We start from the raw sequence: 24,541 nt of genomic DNA on the forward strand, positions 1-24,541 counted from the left end.
CAAATTCATTAAATTCCATTTTCTCTTTTGTAAAATTTGAATTTCAAATGGAAAGTCTTACCAATTAAAAGCCTACGCTTGGAAAGAAAGGCTGCTATAATCATATTGCTGTTGGCATAACTTAACTTTTAGAAAGTCCATACATTTGAAAGATGAGTTGAACTCACTAAAAATTACAACTTTATAAAGCCAATAATATGTCACTGAGCTTCTAAAAGAAGGTACCAAGCAAATGCAGCACTATTGAAATCCTATTTAAAAAACTGCCCCATTGCACTTAAATATACATCTTAATAGTAATCATCAACTTAAATTTATATGGTATTCTAAAATGTTAAAAATAATCATCCACATCACTCTCATTTATTCTCACTACAATCTTCATTAAATTGACAAGGTATTTTTTTATCCTGTTTTAAAGAGTAGGAAGGAGGGATGTGGTTAAGTAATGTAACATGTATCATTCACTGAAGGAAATGGCAGAGCGAGACTTAGAATGCGATTCTGTGTCCTTCCGAGTGGACCACACTACATCGTAGCATTCCATTATAAAAATGGCAACGAATTTTCCCCCAAATAAATTTTTGTCAAAAAGTTAACATTTATAAATCTAATTCCAGAGAAGACATTATCGCCTTAAACATAGATAGAATAAGTAGCTTCTTGGGCTCATCCTACATAAAATGAAGGAAAATGAAATTAATCATTTTTAAATGAAGGATGTTCTGTCCCTGCTCACTTGCACATTTTTGGTGATGAATATTATTTAACAAAATATATCCGATCTTACCTCTGGTTTGTCTAATAGAAGACAGCCAAGTTCATAGCAAGCATATGGCTGGACATACAAGTTATTCTGACGACATAACTCATCCTTAACAGCTCGCTGAAAGAACTGAAAGTAACACAAATGTCATTGGAATTAATTGATTTCTCTAATTAGGCTCCTTTTCCCACCTAAGGCTCATCACATCTTCAAGACACAAGAAGGGGGACTCATCTTATTTCTGTATTCTATATCAGATTTTCTCTTCTTTCTGCATCTTTCTTCCTTCCCATCCGTTCTCATCCATATCTTAAAAATCTTTTCCATGCTTGTCTGGTGAGTTTTTTCCAGAATATGCTACCCATCCGTCAGCCCAATTCATGCTACTTATTTTTCCAGTGACACTCCAGCCTCTACTGATTTTATTGCAGGGAACACCTTTATCTGCATCTCAAAGTCTGAACATCCCACTTTATAACATTTAAAACAGAAAGCACACAAGCCAAGAACCATCTCTCGACAGGTGTCTTGTCTGTGTCTTGCTGATACTTAAGCCTATGATCTAAAACAAGCTATTCAGAGCTCTGTAATAACTATTATCTCTTCACACTGAAACAGTAATTTAAAATGATTATACAAGTGCATCAATACTTTAGAAGTGAAAAGCCAAGTCTCCTATTACAGTACATGAACTCTTCCAAAGAGTAATCAAAATAACACTGGGATATACTTAACAAACAAACAAACAAACATACAACCAAACAAAAAACTCAGAAAAGTCCCTCCAACTCTATTTGAAAGCAATGAGTGGTGCTTTTTTATATAATATGCACATAGACTACCCTAAGCCAACAGCTTTCGAAGCCTCATTTCCAGTACTGCGTCAGTTATCTGCAGTTATAGCGGAAAAGTGAGCATACACGCTGACACGCCTAATCATTTTTGTATTTATCTAAGAGGCTTCATTCTGCTTTTTCAAAACTGTCTACATCCTTATTTCCTCCTCTTCCCGGTGAGACTGTCATCTTTGGTAAAAAATTAGTACCAGGAAAAAGAAGTCTGTATTTAAAGAAGTAAGAATCTGAAGTTACATTAAAAACTAGTATTAACCATCATCAGCTTCTAGGACTTGAGGAGACAATATTAATCAAAGTAGATAGGCTTACATTCCCATGGGAGGTTTGGTTGTTTAATGCTTTTTCATTTTTCTTATTCACAAGCGTATATGTATGTTCTCACAGTTTATTTTCCTTCGCCATGATACCAACATTAACAGTTTACCTGAACAGCATCTTCTGAGTTTCCTAGACATTTGTGTATGGCACCAAGAAGCAAATACTTTAATCCAACGACAGATGAATCATCTACGTCATGGCAAGCTTAAAGAGAAGTGAAAATAGCAGCAAGGAAATACATTCATTGAATTCCTTAAATATCATCACAAGTATTTCATTGTTTAGACTAATTCAGTTTATGATTGTGCCCCTGAAACTCAGACAGTTCCCCCTTCTCATCCATTAGTGACTATCCTTAGTCACAGGAAGGCAAAGATACCAAACTTCACAGGGCCAAGAAGACTCAAACCTGCATCACGTTGTTACTAAGCTAAAGAAGCCAATCTGAAAAGGCTACATACTGTGTAATTCAAACTATATGACATTCTGAAAAAGGCAAAACTATGGAGACAGAAACAAGACTGGTAGTTGCCAGAGGTCTGGGAGGTAGGAAGGGATGAACAGGTAGAGCACAGGGCATCTTTAAGGCAGTGAAACTTCTGTATGATATTATCTGGCTGTAAGGGTGGATACATGTCATTACACATTTGGCAAACCCTACAGAAGGTACAAAACAAAGAGTGAACCCAATGTAAACTATGAATTTGGGGTGATAATGCTGTGTCAGTATTGGTTCGTCAGTTGTAACAAATATACCGTTCTGGTGGGGGAATGTTGCTGGTGGGGCAGGCAGTGTGCATGGGGGTGGGATGGGGTATGTGGAATGTGCTCAGTTTTTCTGTGAAATTAAAACTGGTCTAAAGAATAAAGTCTACTGATACTTTTTAAAAATTGCATGTTAATTTCATAAACCATGCAATGGGCACTGTTACATGATTGCATGGGTGCTGCATTAGTCACTGAGAGGGCACCAGACCTGATCCCTCCACTTCGAGAAGCTTGCCATCTACTGTGGAAGATGGGCATACATGGTGAGGATGACAGGGAAGTTTTCCAAGGAAATCTGAACCTATAAAAACAGGAGTTACCTCCAAACACTAGGCTGGGAATACCTCCATATAAAAATAACTCAAATGACCTCAAGGCAGCAGTACTAAGGAAGTGGGAATGCAGTTCAAGCACTCACTCACTCACTCACTCACTCAATATTTACTGAGCACCTACTATGTGCTTGGCTGTTCTAGGTGCTTGGAATACGGCAGTAACAAAACAAAAAAACTTTCTGCTAACTGACATTTTGTGGAGGATAGAGACAATACAGAAGACGAATAGGTAAAAAAAAAAAGTATGTTAAAGAGGTGTGAGTACTAAGGTAAAAAAATAAAGCCAGGAAGGGGAATGAGGGCGTATGTGTGTCAGAAAGGTACAGTTTATGCCTCTCCGAAAAGCTAACATTTAGTAAAGACGTGAAGGAAATGAGTGAAGAAGCCATGTGGATGTTTGGAGGAACATTTACAGGCAGAATGAAGAGCTGGTGCAAAGGCACTGAGGCCAGCACGTGCCTGTGTGTTCAGGAACAGTTCAGAGGAGTGTGGCTGAAGCCTGGTGAGCGAGGAGGAAGAGTAGTGGTGAGAGGCAATGGAACTGGAGGAGGTAGCTGTGTGTGTGTGTGTGTGTGTGTGTGTACAGACTATAGGGCATTGTGGACCTCTGAATAAACTTGGCTTTCACTTTGAATGAAGTGAGACCATAGATGGTTCTGAGCTGCAAAATGATACGATACGACTTAGTTTAATAGGATCATTCTGGGTCCTGTGCTGAGAATACACAGAAGTATCTTTAAAATGCAGTGGAGATGGGAGGGTGGGTGGTGGAGGAGCTAGGAATGAAACCACAAGACAAGGGTATAAGAATCCAACTAGCTTTGCTGATGAAGGGAGTGCAGATGGGGACTCTGATGAGCTAAATGCACAAAGCTATGTGGGCTTGATGAAAAAAGTTTAATAAATGCATATGATCACTATTCACCCACTACCTGTTTCACCTGAAATGTAAACTTTCTCTACAAAAATGTTCATATGGTTGAATTGACTTGGATCATTACTGCTTAACATGGGGGAATGATATAATCTAATCAATAGATTGTAAACCCAGGCTCACTTTTTAACAAAGACATTAAAGAATCATCTCATTTTTGCTTCAGAGCCTGCCTCCCTCTCTATGACTGCATCTTTGTTGTTTATTTGATACCTGGAAAGGGGCTCAAAGGGTATTTAATTACATTAAGTGATAATCGTTCTCGTGCCTGCCAATTATTGCCCGTTTTATATTTGCATCTGTGTTTGGATTCTCTCAAAATACATGGTCCTGTGCTTGTACACTCAGAAGAATACTTAAAATTCTTCATTGTTCTTTTGAGTTAGACACTGGTAGATATTCTAGACTTTCGTCAACAACTAGGAATGGGTTTAAAGTTATGCATATCCTTTTAAAATGATATCCTTTTATGAGCACATAATGCCCCTACAGCAGACTAGCACACTTATGCTGTACACCTATGTTTGTAGCAGTTTTACTCATGACAGCTAAAAGATCAGAGACAAAACAAATGCCTATTAACAGGGGAATGAATAAAGAAGTTGTGGTATAGGTAGAACCATACGATGGAGTACCACTCAGGAAATAAAAGGAACAAACCACTGACACAGGCTACAACGTGAATCAATCTCAGTTAGTAATAAACAAAAAAGCCAAGCACTATAAAGTACACACTGTCTGATCCCACTTATCTGCAGTTCAAGGACAGGCAAAAGTAATCTGTGGAGAGAGAAATCAGAACAGCGGTTGCACTGGGGTGTGGACTGACTGAGAAGGGAGTCGTAGGGGTGGTGTAAATGTTCTATATCTTGATTGTGGGTGTGGATGCCAAGGTGTATACGTTTGTTGAAACTAATTGAACCATACACTTAGTATCTGTGCATTGTAATAACTGTACATTAAACCTGTAAGAAACACAGTGGCTTTATTGGATAACATATGCTTCCAGCACTTCTCACTGCTATAGAATTAATAACATCTACAATCCATGTGCATCACCATACACTACTAACAACGCAAGCATGTCTGCACATTCCAGTGCTTCCTGCTCCCATCACCTAAGTGACGGAGTTCCGTTCATCACTACACCATTTATCCAAGAATGACAGATTTGTACTCACTGAATGAGATAATATCAATGAGAAACTGTAGATTGCAGCACCTAGGAAACAAGCTGATGTGTATGGTTTTGCGTTTTGTTTTGTTTTGTTATTTTTTACCTTGACTCATCCTCTGTAGGTTGGGGAAGGAACAGTTTGGAAGGGCTTTCCACAAGTACAACACTTCAATGGAGGCCAGCACACAAAGTACTCTGGTTGGCGTTTGTTTCCGAAATCTGTCAGCCTGCAAGTAGTTATAATGATTAGGCTACATTTTTTAAAAAACAAATTCAAATAAAAATATATACATCAGAGACGTTTAAAAGTGCACAGTTCATATTCCACATGGACAACCCCTCCTACAAATCTAGAAATGAAAATTTTTCTCTATGAAAAATTTTTGCTTTCCAATTTTTAATATACTGGGGAGATAGATACACCATCCATTCATTATTCAACTCAATTTACTATTGAGATCCAGTGTATATTCTGAAAACTGGGGGATGAATCTAGTTTTGTTTCAGTTTAAATCAAAGGAACTTATAAAAGCTGGGGACAAATAACTCAATGGGTTTATATGGAGGATGTAATACTAGATGCCTTTTAGTTTTGGTTTTATTGAATTTTTTATTTTTCTCATGAGTCACAATGCTCTCAGTGGCATTCCTCATTACAATCTACTTTATCTTCTAAGTCATCAAATGTTAATTCAACAAAAAACTAAAACTAAAATCAGAAAACTCAAGATACGAAAAGTTGTCATGTAACCCACAGTAATTCAGCTAAATTTTATTCTTAAAGGTGTAGAATAAATTGGGGATATTGTCCCTACAGCCCTGGCTTTTTTGGGTATATTTGATACATACTGTTTTATTTTTTATTAGGTCAAAATGTGATGTGTTCATTATACTGAGAACCAACAGCCTGTATCTCTTGCCTAGGGTCTGTCTATTTGTACTCTTCTGATACTTCCTAACTTTAGTCAGATGCTTTCACTCTCCAGATATGCTCATTAGCTCTACAGTCTGTCGTATTTCTACTCAGTTAAAACAAAACAAAACAAAACAAAACAAAACAAACAAAACCCCAAACAAACTACTTTAATGATTTGCAGCAAAACAAGCACTTTCCTTTCAGAGCATAAGTAGGACCAGGGGAGTAAATTTCTTACCACAGTGGTAAATTGCATTCTGCACGGCAAGTTGCCAGTTTTGAATATGATTTTCTAAAGCGTATGCAACGTAGTGTTGGTTAAAAATGGCCATCATAAATAGTATGCCCGATCAGTAGACTTCAACATACCTTTTTCACTGAGAACTGTTCAATCTGATTGTTTTTCCTTTTGAAGAGTTTCTGAACTTCTTTGAAGACAATCTGTGCCCCATCCACATCACCAGTGGCTCCCTGACAAACTGTAAGAAATCATCATTGTATTTCTTAAGTATTAGGGGGGAAATGCCACTAAAGGTTACCTAGATTGATGGTACTTGGAAACGTTACCTAAGGAAAACAGGCAGCAAATATTTTAAAAGACTAGTACATAAAGGACTACACTATCCTGCTGATTGTCGTTCCATTTATTCAACACCTGCTTCTCAGGTGCTGGGTTCCTAGAGCTTTTGGGGGACATATGGGAATGCCACGGTCCCACTCTTCTTGTTGTGGAGGTAGTCTCGCACGCAACAAAATCCCCAGCTATTGTCTCAGTGTCCAGTCTAGTTGGAGTCCACATGCTCAGAAAGTGGAATACAAAGGAATCTAGGCACAAACAATGAGGAGTCAAAAGGATCCTGAAAGCTTCGTGGTGGAAGAAGGCCATCCCTGTTCCTGGAAATAAAGTCATGCAAGTCCTATACATGTTCACTGGCCACCCACTACCAAAAGCCACCAGCCAGAATGTGAAGAAGAAACAGATGCTTGCACCCTGAAGAAACGTCAATTTCAGCTGGAGAGTTAAGACACACACACACACACAGGGCCACAGCTAAGAGAGATTGGAGTAGGAGAACCAAAGTGCTTTGGGGAAAGTTCAGAAAGAAAAGAGATTGTTTCTCTTTGGAATGATCATGGAAACTTTGATGAGGAGCTAGGAGTTGAGCTGAGTCTTGGCGGACGGTAAGACTGTGACAGTCTGCACAACATGCTCATCCACCCCAAGCCCCAGGCAAAGCCTTAATCACACTCCCTTTGTGTCACCTGCTCTCTCTCTAAACTTCATAGCTGGCTTCAGTCCCATCTCCTTAACAAAACTCTACCAACTAGTCTTTGTCCTCCTCTTCTTGAGGCGTACGACACTGAATCATTTCTGTTAATTTTTTTGTTAGATGTTATCTTCATTAGATGTCATTTTTCAATCTCCAGTTGGAATGTATGTGGATTTGCTAGTTGTTCTTTCTATATTTGAGCACCCCTAAAACTAGCTGATTGTGTACTCCCATTTTGGGCTTGCCAAGCAGAGCACAGGGTCCTGGCAGGTCAGAGGGGAGCCTACTATCAGCAGGGCCAAAGAAACAGAAGCAGCAAGGGTTGGAGACAGCTGAGGATGTTGAGGTGATGGGAAAGGCAGTAGATTTCTACTGGGAGTAAAGGGATTTGGCCAAATATTCAAAGGGAGGGACTTCACCGTATATACAAATATCAAATCATTATTTTGTAATCTGAAACTAATATAATGCCAATTGTATGTCAATTACACCTCAATAAAAAGACAATTCAAACAAACAACAAAGGGGGAACAACTCCAGTTCTAGTTACAGGAGCAGCATTGGTCCAGATGTGGGGTTCTGAACCCATCCAGATTGAACTCATCAGCTGCAGCTATAACACTCAAAACCAGAAGGAAGCTCAGTTATTGGGTTGTACAGCAACCCTGTCATGTTATCGATCAGAAGACGTAGAGGGAAAATTAGGAACATCAGCAGGAAAGTTGACTTGCAAGGTCACCCAGTAACCCAATAAAAAGGAGCAATTTCTGTTGCCTTAGCTTGAGGTCTTCCTCAGATAGTTGATAACATTCCTATAGTGTCACATAATATTAAAAAAAGAATGAGTGATCAAGCGGAATGAGAGTCACAAACAGCAACAGTATCAGGATCCAAATCACCTTTTAAGTTCTATGACACTAATACCTGAGATCCTGAAGAATAACCACCACCTACTCCTTTCACAGTAGTTACAGACAGATGCTTTATGAGGTGATGACTGAAAGCATGAGAGTCTGACTAAATTTGAGACCTACGAGGTGTGATCAAAACATACAGTGAATGTTTAAATTAAAAAAAAAAGCATTACAGTGAAAGACAGATTGCCATTAATCCCGCTCAAAATACTCCCCCTTACTTCGAATATACTTATCCCATCATTCTTGCCACTGTCAGAAGCAGCTCTGGAAGTCCTCTTTCGTGAGTGTCTTTAGTTGTGCTGTCGTGGCTGCCTCCATGTCCTGAATCGATTGAAAACGTTTTCGCTTCATTGTCATTTTGACTTTGGGGAAGGGCCAGAAGTCGCACGGTGCCAGATCCAGTGAATAAGGAGGATGAGGACACACTGGAATGTTTTTATTTGACAGAAATTGCTGTAGTGGAAGCGATGTAGGACATGGAACATTGTCATGATGGAGGATGAAGTAAAGACACTCACAAAAGAGATCTTCCAGAAGTGCTTCAGAAAGTGGCAAGAATGATGGGAGAGAGTGTTCGAAGCAAGGGAGCGTATTCTGAGGGGGATTAATGGCAATGTGTCTTTTACTGTAATACATTTTTTAAAATTTAAACATTCACCGTATTTTTTTTTTTATCACACCTCATGTCTTACTGTCTGCACAAAGTTCCCCTTGCAGAGCCAGAGACTAGAATCTTCCATGCTTTATCATCTTCTACAAATTGTATAATCCCGAGATTTCCAATAGTTGGAGGATAAATGCCCTATGTAGCATTTATTTCTTCATGTTCTACTTTCAACAAACATGAAAAAAGAGAGCTGCCCATGACTGATTATTTGACCCATTACATGTTAACAATTGTTGGGTTGTTGTGTAGGTCTCTCTTTTTTGATTCATTTACTCCTCAACATGTTGGGCCCTCTGAGGCCGCTCAATAAATAGATGTTGTTTTAATCTGAAATGACTGCAAATTCTGTAAAACAATTCTTAAAGTGGGAGACAGGGTATACTAATCAGTATGTTGAAAATAATCCTATTCAGACATAAGCTACAGAGCTATATAAAATGGATGCCCTGTGGGGATTGCAGTAAGGAGTGTGGAGATAAAGGGGTTTCATCCGGATGGCTAATGGACTGCAGCTTAGGAACATCCAGGATGTACATATCGGCCACTGTTAATTGCATCGATAGTTTAGTCAGTTAAGGGGATAGAATGACTGCAGGTGTTTCATTAAATCCAAACTCATTATTCCGAGACATAAGACATTTAAAATGATGTTTGGATTATTATTATTATTTTTAATTTACTTGAATTTTAAGTAAAAGCATCACTTCCATGGCTGTGTACGGAGAATTCATCATTAGAGGCAGAAAATGTACAGCCACCGCTTGGGTTTCTTCAGTTCTGACCTCCACAATTCTACCTCACAAGGGCACTTATTTATCTCAGGACACAGACAACCCTTTCGTCCACCAGGTGGCAGTACATCTTTAACGATCTCCTCATACCAGGGCAAAAGGGCAAGAAACGCTCATAATCATAACAGAAATTAGCGGGACGTCTGCTATAAAACACGCAGTGTTGAAACACCTCGTGTTCCTCAGAATCACACTGTGCATAAAACAGGCTTAATAGATAAAACAAGGTTGCAGCAGACTGTTCAAAATCTATGCAACTTGGTAACCAAGGACTAACAATCCAAACAAAGATATTAACACACGGAAAAGGACATGTGAAATTCTTAAATACTCTTTAAATTCCTAATAAATAAAATTATACATTTTAGAAAATAAAGGAGAGGGCTAAGGTTGAGACTGCTTAGGGTAAAATGCACAAAAACAGGGAGAACCTTGCAATAAGCATTTCGGAGACAGAGCACGTGACCAAACCAGTCCAGTGGGGGAGGTTGGGGAAGACGCGTGGTGCGTGGTGCATATTACTGAAATGCCTCGAGTTCTGCTGGGTCAGCCAACACTGTAGGTTGCTGCTATTTACTTGGCAGCACAAATCATTCATGGGGTAATTTTATTTTAGCTGAGAAAATTGAGGAAGAACACAACTTCTGCGTCCTCCCGCCCTCATCCTTGCATCTGCCCACACGTGTGTGCTAAATCATGGTAGAAGACGTGTACTCACCCGCAGTTAAATAGGCATAATAGCACTGGGACCACCTGGACTCGTTTTTCAGCCTCTCAAAGGAACCAAATGCATCCTTGAAATTCAGCTCTATCATGCTGCACCAACCTATGAAAGAAATATCCTTAGTATACAATCCTCAAATACTGTGGAGAGCTTCGCATCTCATCTCTAAGCTACAAATTTCTGATCCTGTATCTTTCTCTGTGAATATTGTATGCACAGTACATGAAAACTTTAAAAAATTATATTTTTTCTCTAAAATATATTCAATGTGACATTTTGAGTAAAACAAGGCACTTCTGATTTCACAACCAATTACGCAATACAGAAAAAAGGGATGTAAAAATTTCTATAGAAGTACTCCATTTTTGTCTCCTACAGCTGTGAGATTAACCCAAGCACAGTAGTACTTCTCCAAGAGCAGGCAAAAGCACAGAAAAAGCAGCATCATTAGGATATATATATATATATACACACACACACACACACACACACACATATATTAAAAAATTATCTATATATATATATGTAGACTAAGTCTTCAAGCACTCACTTGCTCATTAATGATTCTATTAATTCTTCCACTGTTGTGAGAAGAAGACAGCAAGCCAGTCAGAAATTAAGTGCCTGCCCACCCTCCCTCTGTAGGCTGGTGGCAGAGCTGAGAAAGGACCCCATCTTTTCCAGATTTAAACAGAATTAGACTGTCATTCTGGTAAGGATTAGCAGCAACAAAAATGCAAGGAATTTTATCCCCACTCTTGTAATAGTATCTCCCGGAACCCTTCTGTGTGGCCAAGCATGTGCCAGCCACGGGGTACAATTTTCTCTAATCCCATTATTGCCTTGCAAAGGTGGCTGGTGGTGTGCGCACTATACCAAGGAGAAAACCTAAGGCATGAAGAGGTCCTGTGACTTGCTCAAGGCCACACAGCTAAAAAGAGGGAAAAAACTGAGGATCATAGGCCAACGCTCTTTCCTGCGTATAATACTGTCACCATAAAAAGACAATTCTGGTATCAGGTACATCATAAAGCAATTGTGTCATCTTGGACTTGCCATCTGAACTATAGGCATGAGGGGATCCATGCTTCCAAAAAACTCAGTGTAAAATTCTATGGGATACGATATGAAGTTGGCCTATTTTAGCGTAAAAAGTGGGCCTAATTATTTCCACCCTGTAACAGAAATCAGGGCAAGATTTGAATTAAATACAAACTAGAGGTAGGAGGTAACTCTGAACATGAAAAAGAAGCCTGAGTTTTGAGTTTGCTACTTTTCTCCAGAGTTAAGCTTCTGAAGGCCTTAATGTTGGGTTGGATGATTTCTAGACTTACTTCTGCTCTGACGTTTTGTACTACCACAGGCCTTGAAATGGTGCCTGAAAAAATCACCAAAGCCTGGTTTATTTAACTCAAGTTCTTTGAAACGTGTTCCATTCTAACTTATGGCTACCACACAGAGCACTGGAGGAGTATAGATGACATAAAAATACATTTTCCACTGCACTATACTTCATTCCCTCCCTAACCATAACGGGCATATAAAATATAATATTGCTTACTGGGTGGCTCCCAGTCTTTGAGTTTGCACTTTTCTTTAAAAAGATTCAGGAAGACAATTATGTCCACAGCAGGCAAGCAAGTGGCAGGCAACACAGGGCCCTACCTGACAGCTACCAACTGCCACCCCCGGGCTCTTCATGTGTTCTTCCATCTCTGTGCAGATCTCCTTCTGAGACCCAATTTCCCCTTTAATTCCCATCATGACCTCATCATTTTCCCTTTCTCTACCCCTTCTTCATTCCTCTTGTATGTGCTATATGATGTGACATTGTAGTATTGGGCTGAAACTCTAAAAAGTATGAACCCCTTATGAAAAATTTATTGTTGTTGTTGCTTCAAGCCCACAGTTGTACTTATGCTTGTCAGCAACTGAAACGTAAAAGGATTATGGCATTACTGATGTAACAGGACAGAATTTTAGTGCAGTCAAGAAAATAATCATAGCAACAACTTTGGGGAAGGAGGGGGGAAATCTTCAGCAAATAAATACTTCTGTTTATAAATTAATCTCCAGGACGGTAGGAGCCAAAGGAGGCAGCTGACATGTGTGAGGGCCTTCTGTGTGCCAGGCACCATGCCTGATGCTCAGCCGTATCACTTCTTCTGAACCTCACAACTACGACGAGGGGAGGCACCTTAACTTCAATGGCAACTGTGAGGACCTACACACTCGTCCTAGGTCCCCGAGCTGGTGGGTAGAAGAGCTGGGACTGGAAGCCACACACCCAGCTCTCTCCTATGCCATATTTTTCTCTTCAGGTAAATATTGGTGGGGGGAAGAGGAAATAGTTTTGTGCAGTCAAATAAGTTATTTCCAAGCAGTTTTTAGTCAATTCATTTCATATTGATTAACATTGATCACACCTATTGCACTAAATCCAAGCTACTATATGAAATAAGGAGAATCACTGAGATAAGCTTCATTACTTCTGCTGTGATAACAAAGTCCTATTATTACAGGCAGCAGCAAGCATTTTCTAAAGATACAAACTGAAAGTGTTAATAATGAAAAAGTGCACAAGAAGGAATTACTTGCATGACAAAAGCTGACATAAGCTAGTGCATTAATAGATGCATTCGTAGTTATTTCATGACAAGAAGCAAGACAGACATTTCATATTTACCAATTTCATACAGACAGACATGTTGGATTTCTCTCTGATCCACTGCAAGTTCCAAAGCAGTGTGGAAGGAAGTCAAGGCACTGTTGATTTGACACTAGGAAAAAGAGACAACAGAGTTACTGGCTAATCTGTTGTTAACATTGTAATATGGTAATTCAGAAGCATCTTTTCCCTTAAGAGCTATTTAAAACCAATGAAGAAGTAAAGAAGAAAGTGATTTAAAGATTTTTTATGGGAAACGCTCCAATTTGCCTCACACAGTTGTGAGGTGAACCTAAGCACACGGGGCTTCTTTCACTCAGGGAGGAGATTGCACCAGTGAAGGACTCAGCTCACGCCCACCTTCTCCCAGCCCCCTTCAATCGTGTACAATAGAACCCATTCTGTTACAAAATTTGCTAATCTAGCTCCTTGCTACCAGATAAGTTGTATGGGGGTAGGGACTGTATTGTGTCTTCCTGTGTACACCCACCCCGGGCCCGGAAAGACTCAGTCAGTACTGAGTGGCTGCATGAAGCCAGTCCATTAGTCCAGCCCTCAGCACTCTCTCCCTCTGCAACTCACTCATTCTCCACCGTACAACTGAGAGAGTGATTCTGTATCCCAGAATACTGTTCTCCGACTGCTTCTGGTCATCACATCTGCCCCAACGCTTCAGAAATTCTCTAAGGATCCAGACTGCACTTCTGACTTTTGCTTTTATCGAGCTCTGTCTAGAACCCAATACTCTCTCCAATGTCTGTTCTACTTATTCCTGGTTAAATACACTTAGAGTTTCTTTCCACTAGAGATCTCTCTCCACGTCTGCCAACCTATGCCACAAGCACCTGATCAGAGCACCTAAAAAGCATCACCAGGATCAAAATGGTTAGATTAAATCCTAAACACAGCAATGACAGCTGTTAAGTATCGAGCATCGACAATAAACGCAAATCCTAAATGCCAAAGATCTGCCAGTCTGCTCTCAGTGACGCATGCCTAGGAGCATTCCTTGTTGTTCCACTGGTGCCAGCACTGCTCTCCCTGCCCTGCCCTTAGCCCTCCTCTCCGTGCCCTGCTCTGCTGCTCTTCACCACTCCCTTCCCAAGGTCCCTCATGCTCGCTCCTCTCCCCGGCAGCTGGGGGTGGGGCGTGAAGGGTCTTAGGAGAGGGGTTGCCAGCTTCCCTTAGAACCAGCCCCTACCATGTTCCTTGGCTCCTTTAGTGATTGATGCCTGGTCACTGCAGGAGGCCTCTTGGACACAATGCACCTCAGTGATGAGTCAGCCAGGAGATCTTGAGGACAGTCTGTGACTCAGGGACATTAGAAGCCAAATGACTCATTAACCAAGGACATGGCTGGCTCAGTAACTGCTCATGCTCCATTACTCTGTCGTCAGGAAGATCCGACCATAGCGTTCAAGCCCTTCTCACTATCCACGAATGCTGACTAGGTAGCCACGGAAGACACATGTCACTGTATCACTAATTACTGTTCTCAAGTAGCTTAGTCTCTCAAGTAGCTAGCTGGAGAAACCTCACGGAAATGTAGAAGAGACCCGCAACTCTGAAGTTCGACACTCACAGTGACTGTAAGCAAAAGGGGAAAATATGAATGAGGTGAAACATCAATCCATTGTTTATGAAGAACATACGTGTGTGTAGAGAGAGACCTGGACCCTCATTATAACCAGCTCACTTTTCCGTTTATGGATCAACAGTTCTTTTCCTGCATCATACATGCCGTCGATTTAACATTTACACAGAAACCAGTCTTAGGGATTCTGTTCTTCACGCATCTCCCCAGTTCACTATCACACACAGGGTATTTCTGGATAAGCCATCACTACCAAGCTGTCCCCAGCTGGGCTTTCGTGCATGACAGTGCAATGTCACAATACCCTTCAGAGGACAGATAACTACTTGGTGAACATTTATTTATTGGGTAACGTCTATGCGCCTGGGATGGTAGTGGGCTCTGGAGATACATGGACTAGTCAAAGCCAAGCTCTGAATGCAAGTCAAGTAAAAAAGAACAAAGTAATATTTTTATCAGCATCCATTCTCTTATCTCTTTCAAAAATCTCTCTGAGATAGGCATGTATTAGTTCCATTTTCAGATGAAGAAATTGAAGTTCAAAGAGGTTAAGTAGCTTGGTCAAGGTCAACAAGCTAACAACTGACTAGTATTCGAACTCTGCTCCCATTTCCTCCAGAGTAGGCTTTTTTCAGGGAGAGTGTATGCAAGTGTGATTCAGAATCTTTCAATGAGGGCCAATAGCCTGCATTATCCAGCTGTGTACTGAATGCAATCACAAGTGTCCGTCGTATAAAAGGGAGGCAGATAGAGTCGGTACACACAAAAAAGGAGGCAATGTGACCACAGAGGCACAGGTTGGAGTGATGTGGCCACAAGCCCCAGCCTGCAGGCAGCTAGCCACTAGTGGTTCCAAGAGGCAAGGAAAAGATTCTCCCCAGAGTCTCCAGAGGGAGCACTGACCTGCCAGCACCTTGATTTCATCCCAGGTCAAATGATAGGACTTCTGGCCTCCAGAATTAATGAGAAAATTAAATTTGTATCATTTTAAACCATCAAATTTGTGGTAATTTGTTACAAGCCTTAGAAAACTTATACAGCGTATTTCTTTAAAAACTAAACTGGGAAGAAAGCACCATGCTCTTTCTGTTATGAGCACTCTAAGAAAGCTGGAAAGTACTGAGACCATTTACGGAGCTTAATGCCATTATCTCAAGAGTAAGCAAAACTCCAAAATTAATTCTAGTTCTATTCTGATCACTCACCGAGGAATTACAGTGAGCAGCCATTAAAACAGTGGAAATATATTTCCCCTGTTTTTCACCAAAGTAATTTAAAATAAAAACGATCTGTGTGAGTTTTTATAACTACCAATTAAAATATCCATGACACTGCAGAAAAAGGAGAATCATCCTCAATTTGATACTTGTTTCTCAGTTTAGTTTTTAAAATAAATATACATACCCTGGCCTGAAGATAATATAGAAAATAGGCTGGTATGAAAAAGCCATGAAGCCAAGAATTACACAGCAAGTACCATATAGACTTTTGTCTTGTGAATTATACATTGGCATGCTGTGTTACAAAAATGAAGCTTTAGTTTCCTCGGTGGTAAAATGAGAAAAGAAATGTTGGCTAGTTTCATCTGATTTCAGAGGAGACCCTAATGAACAAATACACAAATTTTTGCCAAATTAAGTGGAGTATATTTATGGCCAAATTAAAACCAGCACCTTTGATAGATATTGCATTATTATTATAGAGATATAGCATATTTTTTCAATTATTGAAGGCTTCCTTCTTGACAGGTATATTCCTAAGTATTTTATAATACTTGTGGCAACTGTAAAAGGGATTTGTTCTTCCATTTTATTCTATAAGTGGATGTTGCTAGTAGTAAAACTCAGGATTTTTGCTAATTGATTTTGCATGTCACATTATTATGCTCTTATCAATTCTCATAATTCTTTGTGGGCAGATGTTTTCAGGGAGATATTCAAATCATTTGCAAATAATGAGTTATTTTATAAATTTTTTTTTTACCATGTACAATAGACATATAATTAGCTAGAACCACCAGCTAAAATACTTAGTATTAGCAAGCAGGACATGCATTCTTGTTTCTTTCCCTCCTTTAATGAGGACAGTCTAAAATAGTACTGGTAAACAGTTTGTTGTACATTTTTAGTAGATGCTATTTTCACCAAATAGAGAGATTTCCTTTCTACTTCTACTTTTCTAATAGCTTTTATTTTTAAAGTACATTTTATTAAATACAATTTGGGCATTTTTGATAGGATTGTATGGTTTTATCAATTACTTCCATAAGGAAGAGAATAATAAACATTTCTTGAAGTTGAACCATGCTTGCCTTTTTGGAGTAATCCTTACTAGGTTATAATATATAGCATTTAAAAAGTACATTATTAGATGTGATTTGATAATATTTATTTAGAATGTACATATTCAGAATGATGTTGACCTACAGTTTTTTTGTTTAGTGCTCTCCTCTGTGAAGTTTGGTATTAGGATAATGCCAGAACTTGCTGAGTTGTAGAAAATATTTCCATATTTTCTATGCTCTGGAACTATGTAAATAAGTAGTTTACTATAGAGCCATATCTTTCAATGAAATAATTCTTTAAAAATGTTTCAATTACCATAATTTAATTTTTTTCTTTTACTGGGAACACAATGTAGCAAAGAATATTAAATTTTAGGCAATAGAACCATATTTCAGTGCCATCCTTCATAACCAACACAATTGTGGACCTTATGAAATAATTTGTTTTGTTTATACTCTAGGGGATGTTGAAATTTGGCAGATGAGCAGGAAGTAACAAAAGGGATGGAGGAGTGGCCAATGAGCCTGGAGGAAAAGCAGGAGCATACAAAATCACTGAAGACAAAGAGAGGGAAGAGGGAATGAGCAGAAATCTACACTGCAGGAAATTAGTCTCCTTAGAAACATGGTTGATGAGGGCTGTATTTAAAGAGATAATGTGGAGCAAGTGGATATAAAAAGGATACAAAAAGAGGATATAAGTATATGAAGAAGAGTCCTCTGAAATTCCTAATTAATAAAATCCTATATATAAGAAAGGGACCACCCAAGGTGAATAACCTAAGACATGAAAGAGCCTTAGCAAATAAAAGATGGTGGTGACCTTAAAACACATTTCTAGGAAATATGACAGAGGATTGCAGTGAGTCCCTAAGAACAGGATCACAATAAATACTGTGTGTTACTGCTGATTGCACATGGATTATCGATTAGTAAAGTACACACAGATTTCTGTACCATAGGGATGATCTGTGAATCTCCATTTGTCCTTTCATGGTCTGCACAAATTTCTGATATAAGAACTCCTACAGAGCTATTGTGAACGACTGTTTAGAAGATATAGATCTATAGCTGGTAATTACAGTCAATACTCTACCATCCAGCAAAAGGTAAATACTAGTTATTACTGGAATGAAAGATTTTTATCTGCTCCTTGTACTTTGTATTTTACCATGTTCCCAAATGAATATGCATTATTTAGACATAACAAGGTAGCTGAAAATGTATGTTCTGATGTTGAGCCTTTAAAGAAGGCTGCCTTAACAAGCCTGTTCTGGTCTTTTCATCATCGCCATCAAAGCTAATGTGTGGTGCTCTTATGTCGCCGGTAAGATGGCCAACAGTCTTGGTAGCTCAATGAGACAATCTGTGTGCTTCGTTAGAGGTAGAGCCACTGAAACTGAACCTGTTTGTTCAGACTCCAGAGCCAACACTCCTCACCTCCATGCTCCACTGCCTCCTCATTCTACAGAAGACAGTCTCCCCTCCCTCAGGTCCCACCTCCTCCATCCCTGCTTCCCTAGTCATCCCCGTCCACAAGGGTCACCCATTCATTTATCACTTTCCTTTTATTGCCTTTTCGTGCGTTCACATTGCTTTCTTCGTAATTAGATTTTAAGATTCTTTTTGGGGCAGGGCCTTTTTCTATTTCTCTCTGCATCCCCCAGAAGGCCTTTTACATCATAGGCAACACATCTCTGATTATGTACAAATAATGGAATATAGTGGTTATGTTTTCAGCACCTCCAAAAGAATGGACAGCAATCCCCTTGATAATTGAGTTATGTAACCAAATGCACCACTAATGGTAGAGAAACTGAATAATGCACCAGTTATAAGATTTCCTTGGTCTCTCAACAGTTATGCACACTATTTTGACAAAATCTGTGATGGAAAGTGCTTTACAGTGGATTTACAACCCAGACACATTCTGTCTAAATAGGAAAAACCTTGACCAAGTACCATATGCTTAGCACTTTACCGTATCCATATTACATTATTTAAGGCTGACACGGAAGTGACTGCCTTTATTTATTTATTTATTGTTTGTCTGACAAGACACAGGCTAAGAAAGCTCAAGCAGCCAGTAAGTGAGCCCATTTTGAGCGGAGCTCATGCTTTTTCAGCTGTAACACGCTGCCTTTTAAAATTACAGAAAAATAATTTGTATGAAAAGTAGCAGTAATTTGAAATAAATGTGTTAAAGATGCTATAAAAGAATTAAAAAGAACATTGAAGAAGACAATGCAAAGAACTAACTTGGACAAACAAAGACCACAGAAATATAGAATACACTAATATACAACAGTCACACTACTCAAAAGAAGACAGTAATTCAAGACAAACAGACAAACCTAGAAAATAGATGGAGATGATCTAATATGCATAGAGACGTGTATGAGAGAAACAAATAGAAGCCATACTCAGGAAAGCGACTTTGAAAAGCTTTCTTAGAACTGAATGGCATTCTCTATAAAGGATATCAAAGGGCAAGCTGCTATTTGGGTTTTTTTCAAAGAGGAATTAAAGACAAGTTGAAGAAAGCAGAAATAATCCCAGGTACCGTGTTTCTCCGAAAATAAGACCTAGCCAGAGCATCAGCTCTAATGCGTTTTTTGGAGCAAAAAGTAATGTAAGACCTGGTATTATATATTATATTATATTCCCGGCCTTATATTAAAATAAGACTGGATCTTATATTAACTTCCAAAAGATGCATTAGAGATGATGGTCCAGCTAGGTTTTATTTTCGGGGAGACACGGTAATTCTCAAGATTAAAGAACCATAAAAATGTACAACAGCTTTGCTGAGATACATTCCACATATAGGCATACATTGGAGATACTGTGGGTTTGGTTCTAGTCCATCACAATAAAGTGAGTCACGCGAAGTTTTTCGGTTTCCCAGTGCATATAAAAGTTATGCTTACACTATATTGTAGTCTGTTAAGTGTGCAATAGCATTATGTTTAAAAAAACCAATGTAGATACCTTAATTAAAAATATTGCTAAAAAATCCTAACCATCATCTGAGATGTTACAATAACATCAAAGGTCATTGGTCACAGATCACCATAACAAATGTCAAAATGAAAAACATTTGAAATATTTTGAGAATTACCAAAAGGTGACATAGACACACGAAGTAAGCAAATGCTGTTGGAAAAATGACACTGAAAGACTTGCTCAACACAGGTTGGCACAAACCTTTAATTTGTAAAAAATGTAGTATCTGTGAAGCGCAATAATATGAAGTGCAATAAAACAAAGCATGCCTGTAGCAGGAAATTCATACTTTTAGTGCACAATTAAGTGGCTTTTAGTACATTCACAGAACCATAAAATTGCAACGCTGGAAGAAGTCTTAAAAATTATGTTGCCTAGTGTTTCTGAAAGTGTGTTCTATTGAACCCTTCTATTCTTACAGGCTACTGTATGAAAAAGAATTTTTCTGATCAAATAAATTGGGTAAACATGGCACACATATCTGCATATTTTATCTCCCTCATGTTGCAAAATAAAGTCTCTGAGAAACCCCAGGATATCCTGATTGACCTGACAGAGAACCTTTTCTCATGGAACATGTGCAAACTAGTCATCAAAGCAACTGCTCAGGGTGGATGATGTTTCAGAAAACACCGATTTATTCCGAACCCCTAATTTTCCAGGTAAAAAACAACAGTGCCATGGAAGATTGACTGGCTTGACTGAGGTCTCATAGCTCTCTCTCTCCGATGTGTGAGCAACCAAATGGAAGCAGAAAGTGTTCTTACTGTTTATGACAGGGCTGAAACCAGATCCCCGGATTTTGAATCCAGTACTCTTTCTACAATGCTACACATCAAAACCTGAAGCTCTGAAGCAGTACAACAAATTCCCAGAGCAAACAAGTCCTCTACAAGAAACCACAGAGAAATGAGGACTAGTGCACTGAAGAAAGAAACGCACAGATTTAAGACACCAGTGTGCCCACACATTAAGAGTCCAAAATCATAAAGAAAACCAGAAAAGGTCAATATGATACTATGAGAAATTACAAAATTTCATAGAAGAGCTCTAGAAGAGTACCTACCCCTGGACAAGGGGTAGGTAAAAGTGAGAAACGCTGTTTCTTAAAACTAGGCTTTGTGCCACCCCTCAATGGGAGTCTATTATACATTTATTAGCATTAGAAGAGTGAGGAACACAGAATTGGAATGCTGACTGCATGAATATGTAAATTCATGTTTTAAATAGGAGAAAAACAAATGGTCACGTTTCCAATCTGATATTAAGGGACAATCTACCCCCAAAATACGAGTAGATAGGAAGAAATGAAAACAAACAAGAACAATAAACACAAAACTGAAGGGCAAAGAAACAATACATCTGCATTCCATACACTGTGCACCCTATACATTCCATTAACTTTGAACAAGAAACTCCTCCATGAGAAAGTAGATTTGCACTGAGAAACAAAATTCAACGCTCTGTTGATTCCCGATTTCACCTTCCTCTGTCCACCAAATGCTCCACTCCCACTGAGATTGGATCTCCCAGCGTCTTGCCTTTTCTGGGTTCTGGGCTTGACTGCAGGCTCATCTTCTATGCTGTTACCTCTAGCGCAAATTCCTACTAATCCCCGAGAGCCAGCCCAAGTACCCCCAACTTCTGGGCCGTCTTTCCCAGCTGTGAGGGTTGCACTAAGGGTGAATCATACCGTGATTTACCCTCCTGTTTCTCAAAGCCTGGCCATGCCTGTGTCTGCTTATGCCTACCTGCCATTCGGTCCTTATCCTCCAGTGCATGAGCTCTGCAGTTGTCACCATTAGCACCACGGCCCTAACAGCAGCCACAGTGGTGCCACCATCATTACAGCCAACACTGGTACTCACTCAGAGCTCCATCGGCAGCACAGGCCTCCCAGATTACCACCTCACTGAATCCTAACAGCAAACTGTGTCTCACGTACTTCTAGGGTCCCCATTCGCTGAGGAGGGAAGTAAGGCTTAAAGAAATCAAGGGTGTCGTCGAAGGTCCCTTGCCCAGAGTGAGGAGCCAGGACTCAGCCTAGGCAGTCGGCCTCCATAGCTGAGCCCTTGGGCTCCTTCCAGGCAGAGGATGAGGGTCACACACAGCCTCAACAAGGCTCCAGACTGAGCAAGCCTCACCACACAATTTACTGAATGACACGAATATGATTAAACACAACACAAAAAACCCGCTGGCAATGAGTATCTAATAACACTAAGCCTTTAGATGGCTGATGGGGTTCAAGGCAGGCCACTCCAAAATGTGCCACTTTGGCATACTGATTATTTTGAACTAAAGTTACTTGAAAAACAGTAGGTGCAAGAAGGACACCGTGACCCCTCTGTCTCCCTGAAAGCGGGAAATAAATCTCCCACATGAAAGGTACCCCCTCTGCACAAGGAGACAGAGAGACATCCTTATCACCAGAGACAGGGAACTCAGAGCTGAAAATGCTGTATAAAGAAACTCCTCTTAGTTTCTTCACTATTTAGTCCCCTGCCTAAGTTTCTTTGTCTCCTCGTTTATTCACAAATGTATTATTTCTTTGTCTAAAGGGATAAAAAGCCTGCTCTGGTCATTTCTTAGGTCCCTTATCTATGGGACCTCCATAAGTATGAAGTTAACGTATATATAAGTCATATATAATATGTAACTTATTAGCAAATAAAAGCTAAACACACATAAGCATGGAATTGCTGGGTTATATGGTAGACCTATGTTTAATGTTTTGAGGAACTGCCAAACTGTTTCCCAAAGTGGCTGCAGTATTTTACATTTCTACCAGCAATGAATGAGGGTCCCAATTTCTCTACATGCTTGTCTACACTTGTTATTGGCTGTCTTCATTATAGTTAGCCTGGTGAATGTGAAATAGCATCTTGCTTGGTTTTGATTTGCATTTCTTCACAATGACTTGTGATGTCGAGCATCTTTTTCTGTGCTTATTGGTTACTTATGTATCTTTGAAGAAATGTCTCATCAAATACTTTGCCTATTTTTTTAATTGGATAATTTGTCTTTCAATAATTGAGCGTTAGAGTTCTTTACATATTCTGAATATAAATTCTTATCGGATCTATAACTTGCAAATATTTTCTCCTATTCTGTGGGTTGTCTTTTCACTTTCTTGATGGTATTCTTTGCAGCACAAAGGTTTTAAGTTTCGATATAGTTCAATTTACCTATTTTTTCTTTTGTTGTTGTGCTTTCAATGTCACATCTAAGAAATGACTGCCTCATCCAAGAGTTTGATAGTTTTAGCTTTTACATTTAGGTCTATGATCCATGTTGCACTAATTCTTGTTTATGGTGTGAGGCAGTGGGTCCAACTTCATTCTTTATTATTATTTTTTTTTAGCAGTACAGAGGTCTTTTATTTTTTTACACTTATCATGCCATGAATTCATAGGGAATGGGTCCCAGCAGCTCAGGCTCCTTTCTGTTGGTTCTGACACAGTGTGCCTCTCTGGGTGGAGCAGGCTGGCGCTTCAGTTAAACCCAGGTACTTTTCTCTTTGGCTTCCTTCTCTTTTTGATCATTTTCTTTCATGATTTTCAGGAAGCTATCTTGACTCACGAGTGCTTCATATGCTCAATACGTACATTCATTCTCTCGGCAAGAATCTTTCCCTTGTTTGTTTACAACAATGCCAATTGTATGCCGGGTAACACTGTAGACTCTTCTAGTTTTGCCATGGGAACATCTGTGGGGCATTCCGTTTTGAAAAGTGCCCATTCCCTTGACGTCTATAATATCACTTTTCTTTTAGATTCGTATGTATGTGGCCAAAAACTCTTATGTTTTCTAAAAGGCCTAGAGAACATATAGCAGGGGCCTCTCTTCTTTCCCTTTGTGTTAGTCATTTTGGTGAATTATTGGAACATGGTGGTTCCGACTGAAAGGCCCAATTTCATTCTTTTCATGTGAATATTCAGTTGCCCTAACACCTTTACATTTGTTGAAAAGACTATTCTTGGCCCATTGTCTTGTCTTGGTGCCCTTGTCAAAAGTCAATTGACCCATACATGTAAAGGTTTATTTCTTGATTCTTATTGATCTAGATGTCTATTCTTATGCCAGTACCACACTGTCTTGATTACTGTGTAGTAAGTTCTGAGCTTAGGCAGCATGAATCTTCCAACTTTGTTCTTCCTTTTCAAGAATATTTTGTCTATTTTGTGTGCCTGCAGTTTATCAGTTTGTCAATTTCTGCAAAAAAGCAAGCTGTGATTTTGATAGGAACTGAACTGAATCTTTAGCTTAAGTAAGAAATATTGCAATCTTAATGAATCTTCTGATACATGAACACAAGATGTCTCATCAGTAATATTTTAAAAACCGTCTTCAAAATGCTTTAATTTTCATCATATGGAAATAAAAAAATAAAACTATGTAGCAGAAAACTGCTGCAGGTACCATGCACAAAATAATGAATGACTCTACTCTGGCCTACTATTTTTTGAGTATAATCTCTCATCATTTAGCAAGAGTTAAGAGCTCGTCGTACTCTTTTGATTCTAATAATGACATCACTGAAGCTAT

At 39.2% G+C, this 24,541-nt stretch overlaps 1 protein-coding gene across 4 annotated transcripts in view; it reads right to left on the reverse strand.

Moving 5' to 3' along the window:
- The window catches only part of TTC39C (tetratricopeptide repeat domain 39C), a 91,391-nt gene that overhangs the window by 2,538 nt on the left and 64,312 nt on the right, over positions 1–24,541 (reverse strand). For all 4 annotated transcript variants that reach the window (XM_081078957.1, XM_081078958.1, XM_081078959.1 and 1 more), the window contains 6 exons: positions 13,128–13,221; positions 10,436–10,543; positions 6,441–6,550; positions 5,259–5,382; positions 2,048–2,145; positions 791–895 (listed from right to left, as the gene is read on the reverse strand). In XM_081078957.1, coding sequence (XP_080935083.1) covers positions 791–895; positions 2,048–2,145; positions 5,259–5,382; positions 6,441–6,550; positions 10,436–10,543; positions 13,128–13,221 — 639 coding nt within the window. The remainder of the gene's footprint in view (positions 1–790; positions 896–2,047; positions 2,146–5,258; positions 5,383–6,440; positions 6,551–10,435; positions 10,544–13,127; positions 13,222–24,541) is intronic.

This window comes from Rhinolophus hipposideros, assembly GCF_964194185.1.
Source record: "Rhinolophus hipposideros genome assembly, chromosome: 17".
NCBI classification, from domain to species: Eukaryota; Metazoa; Chordata; class Mammalia; order Chiroptera; family Rhinolophidae; genus Rhinolophus; species Rhinolophus hipposideros.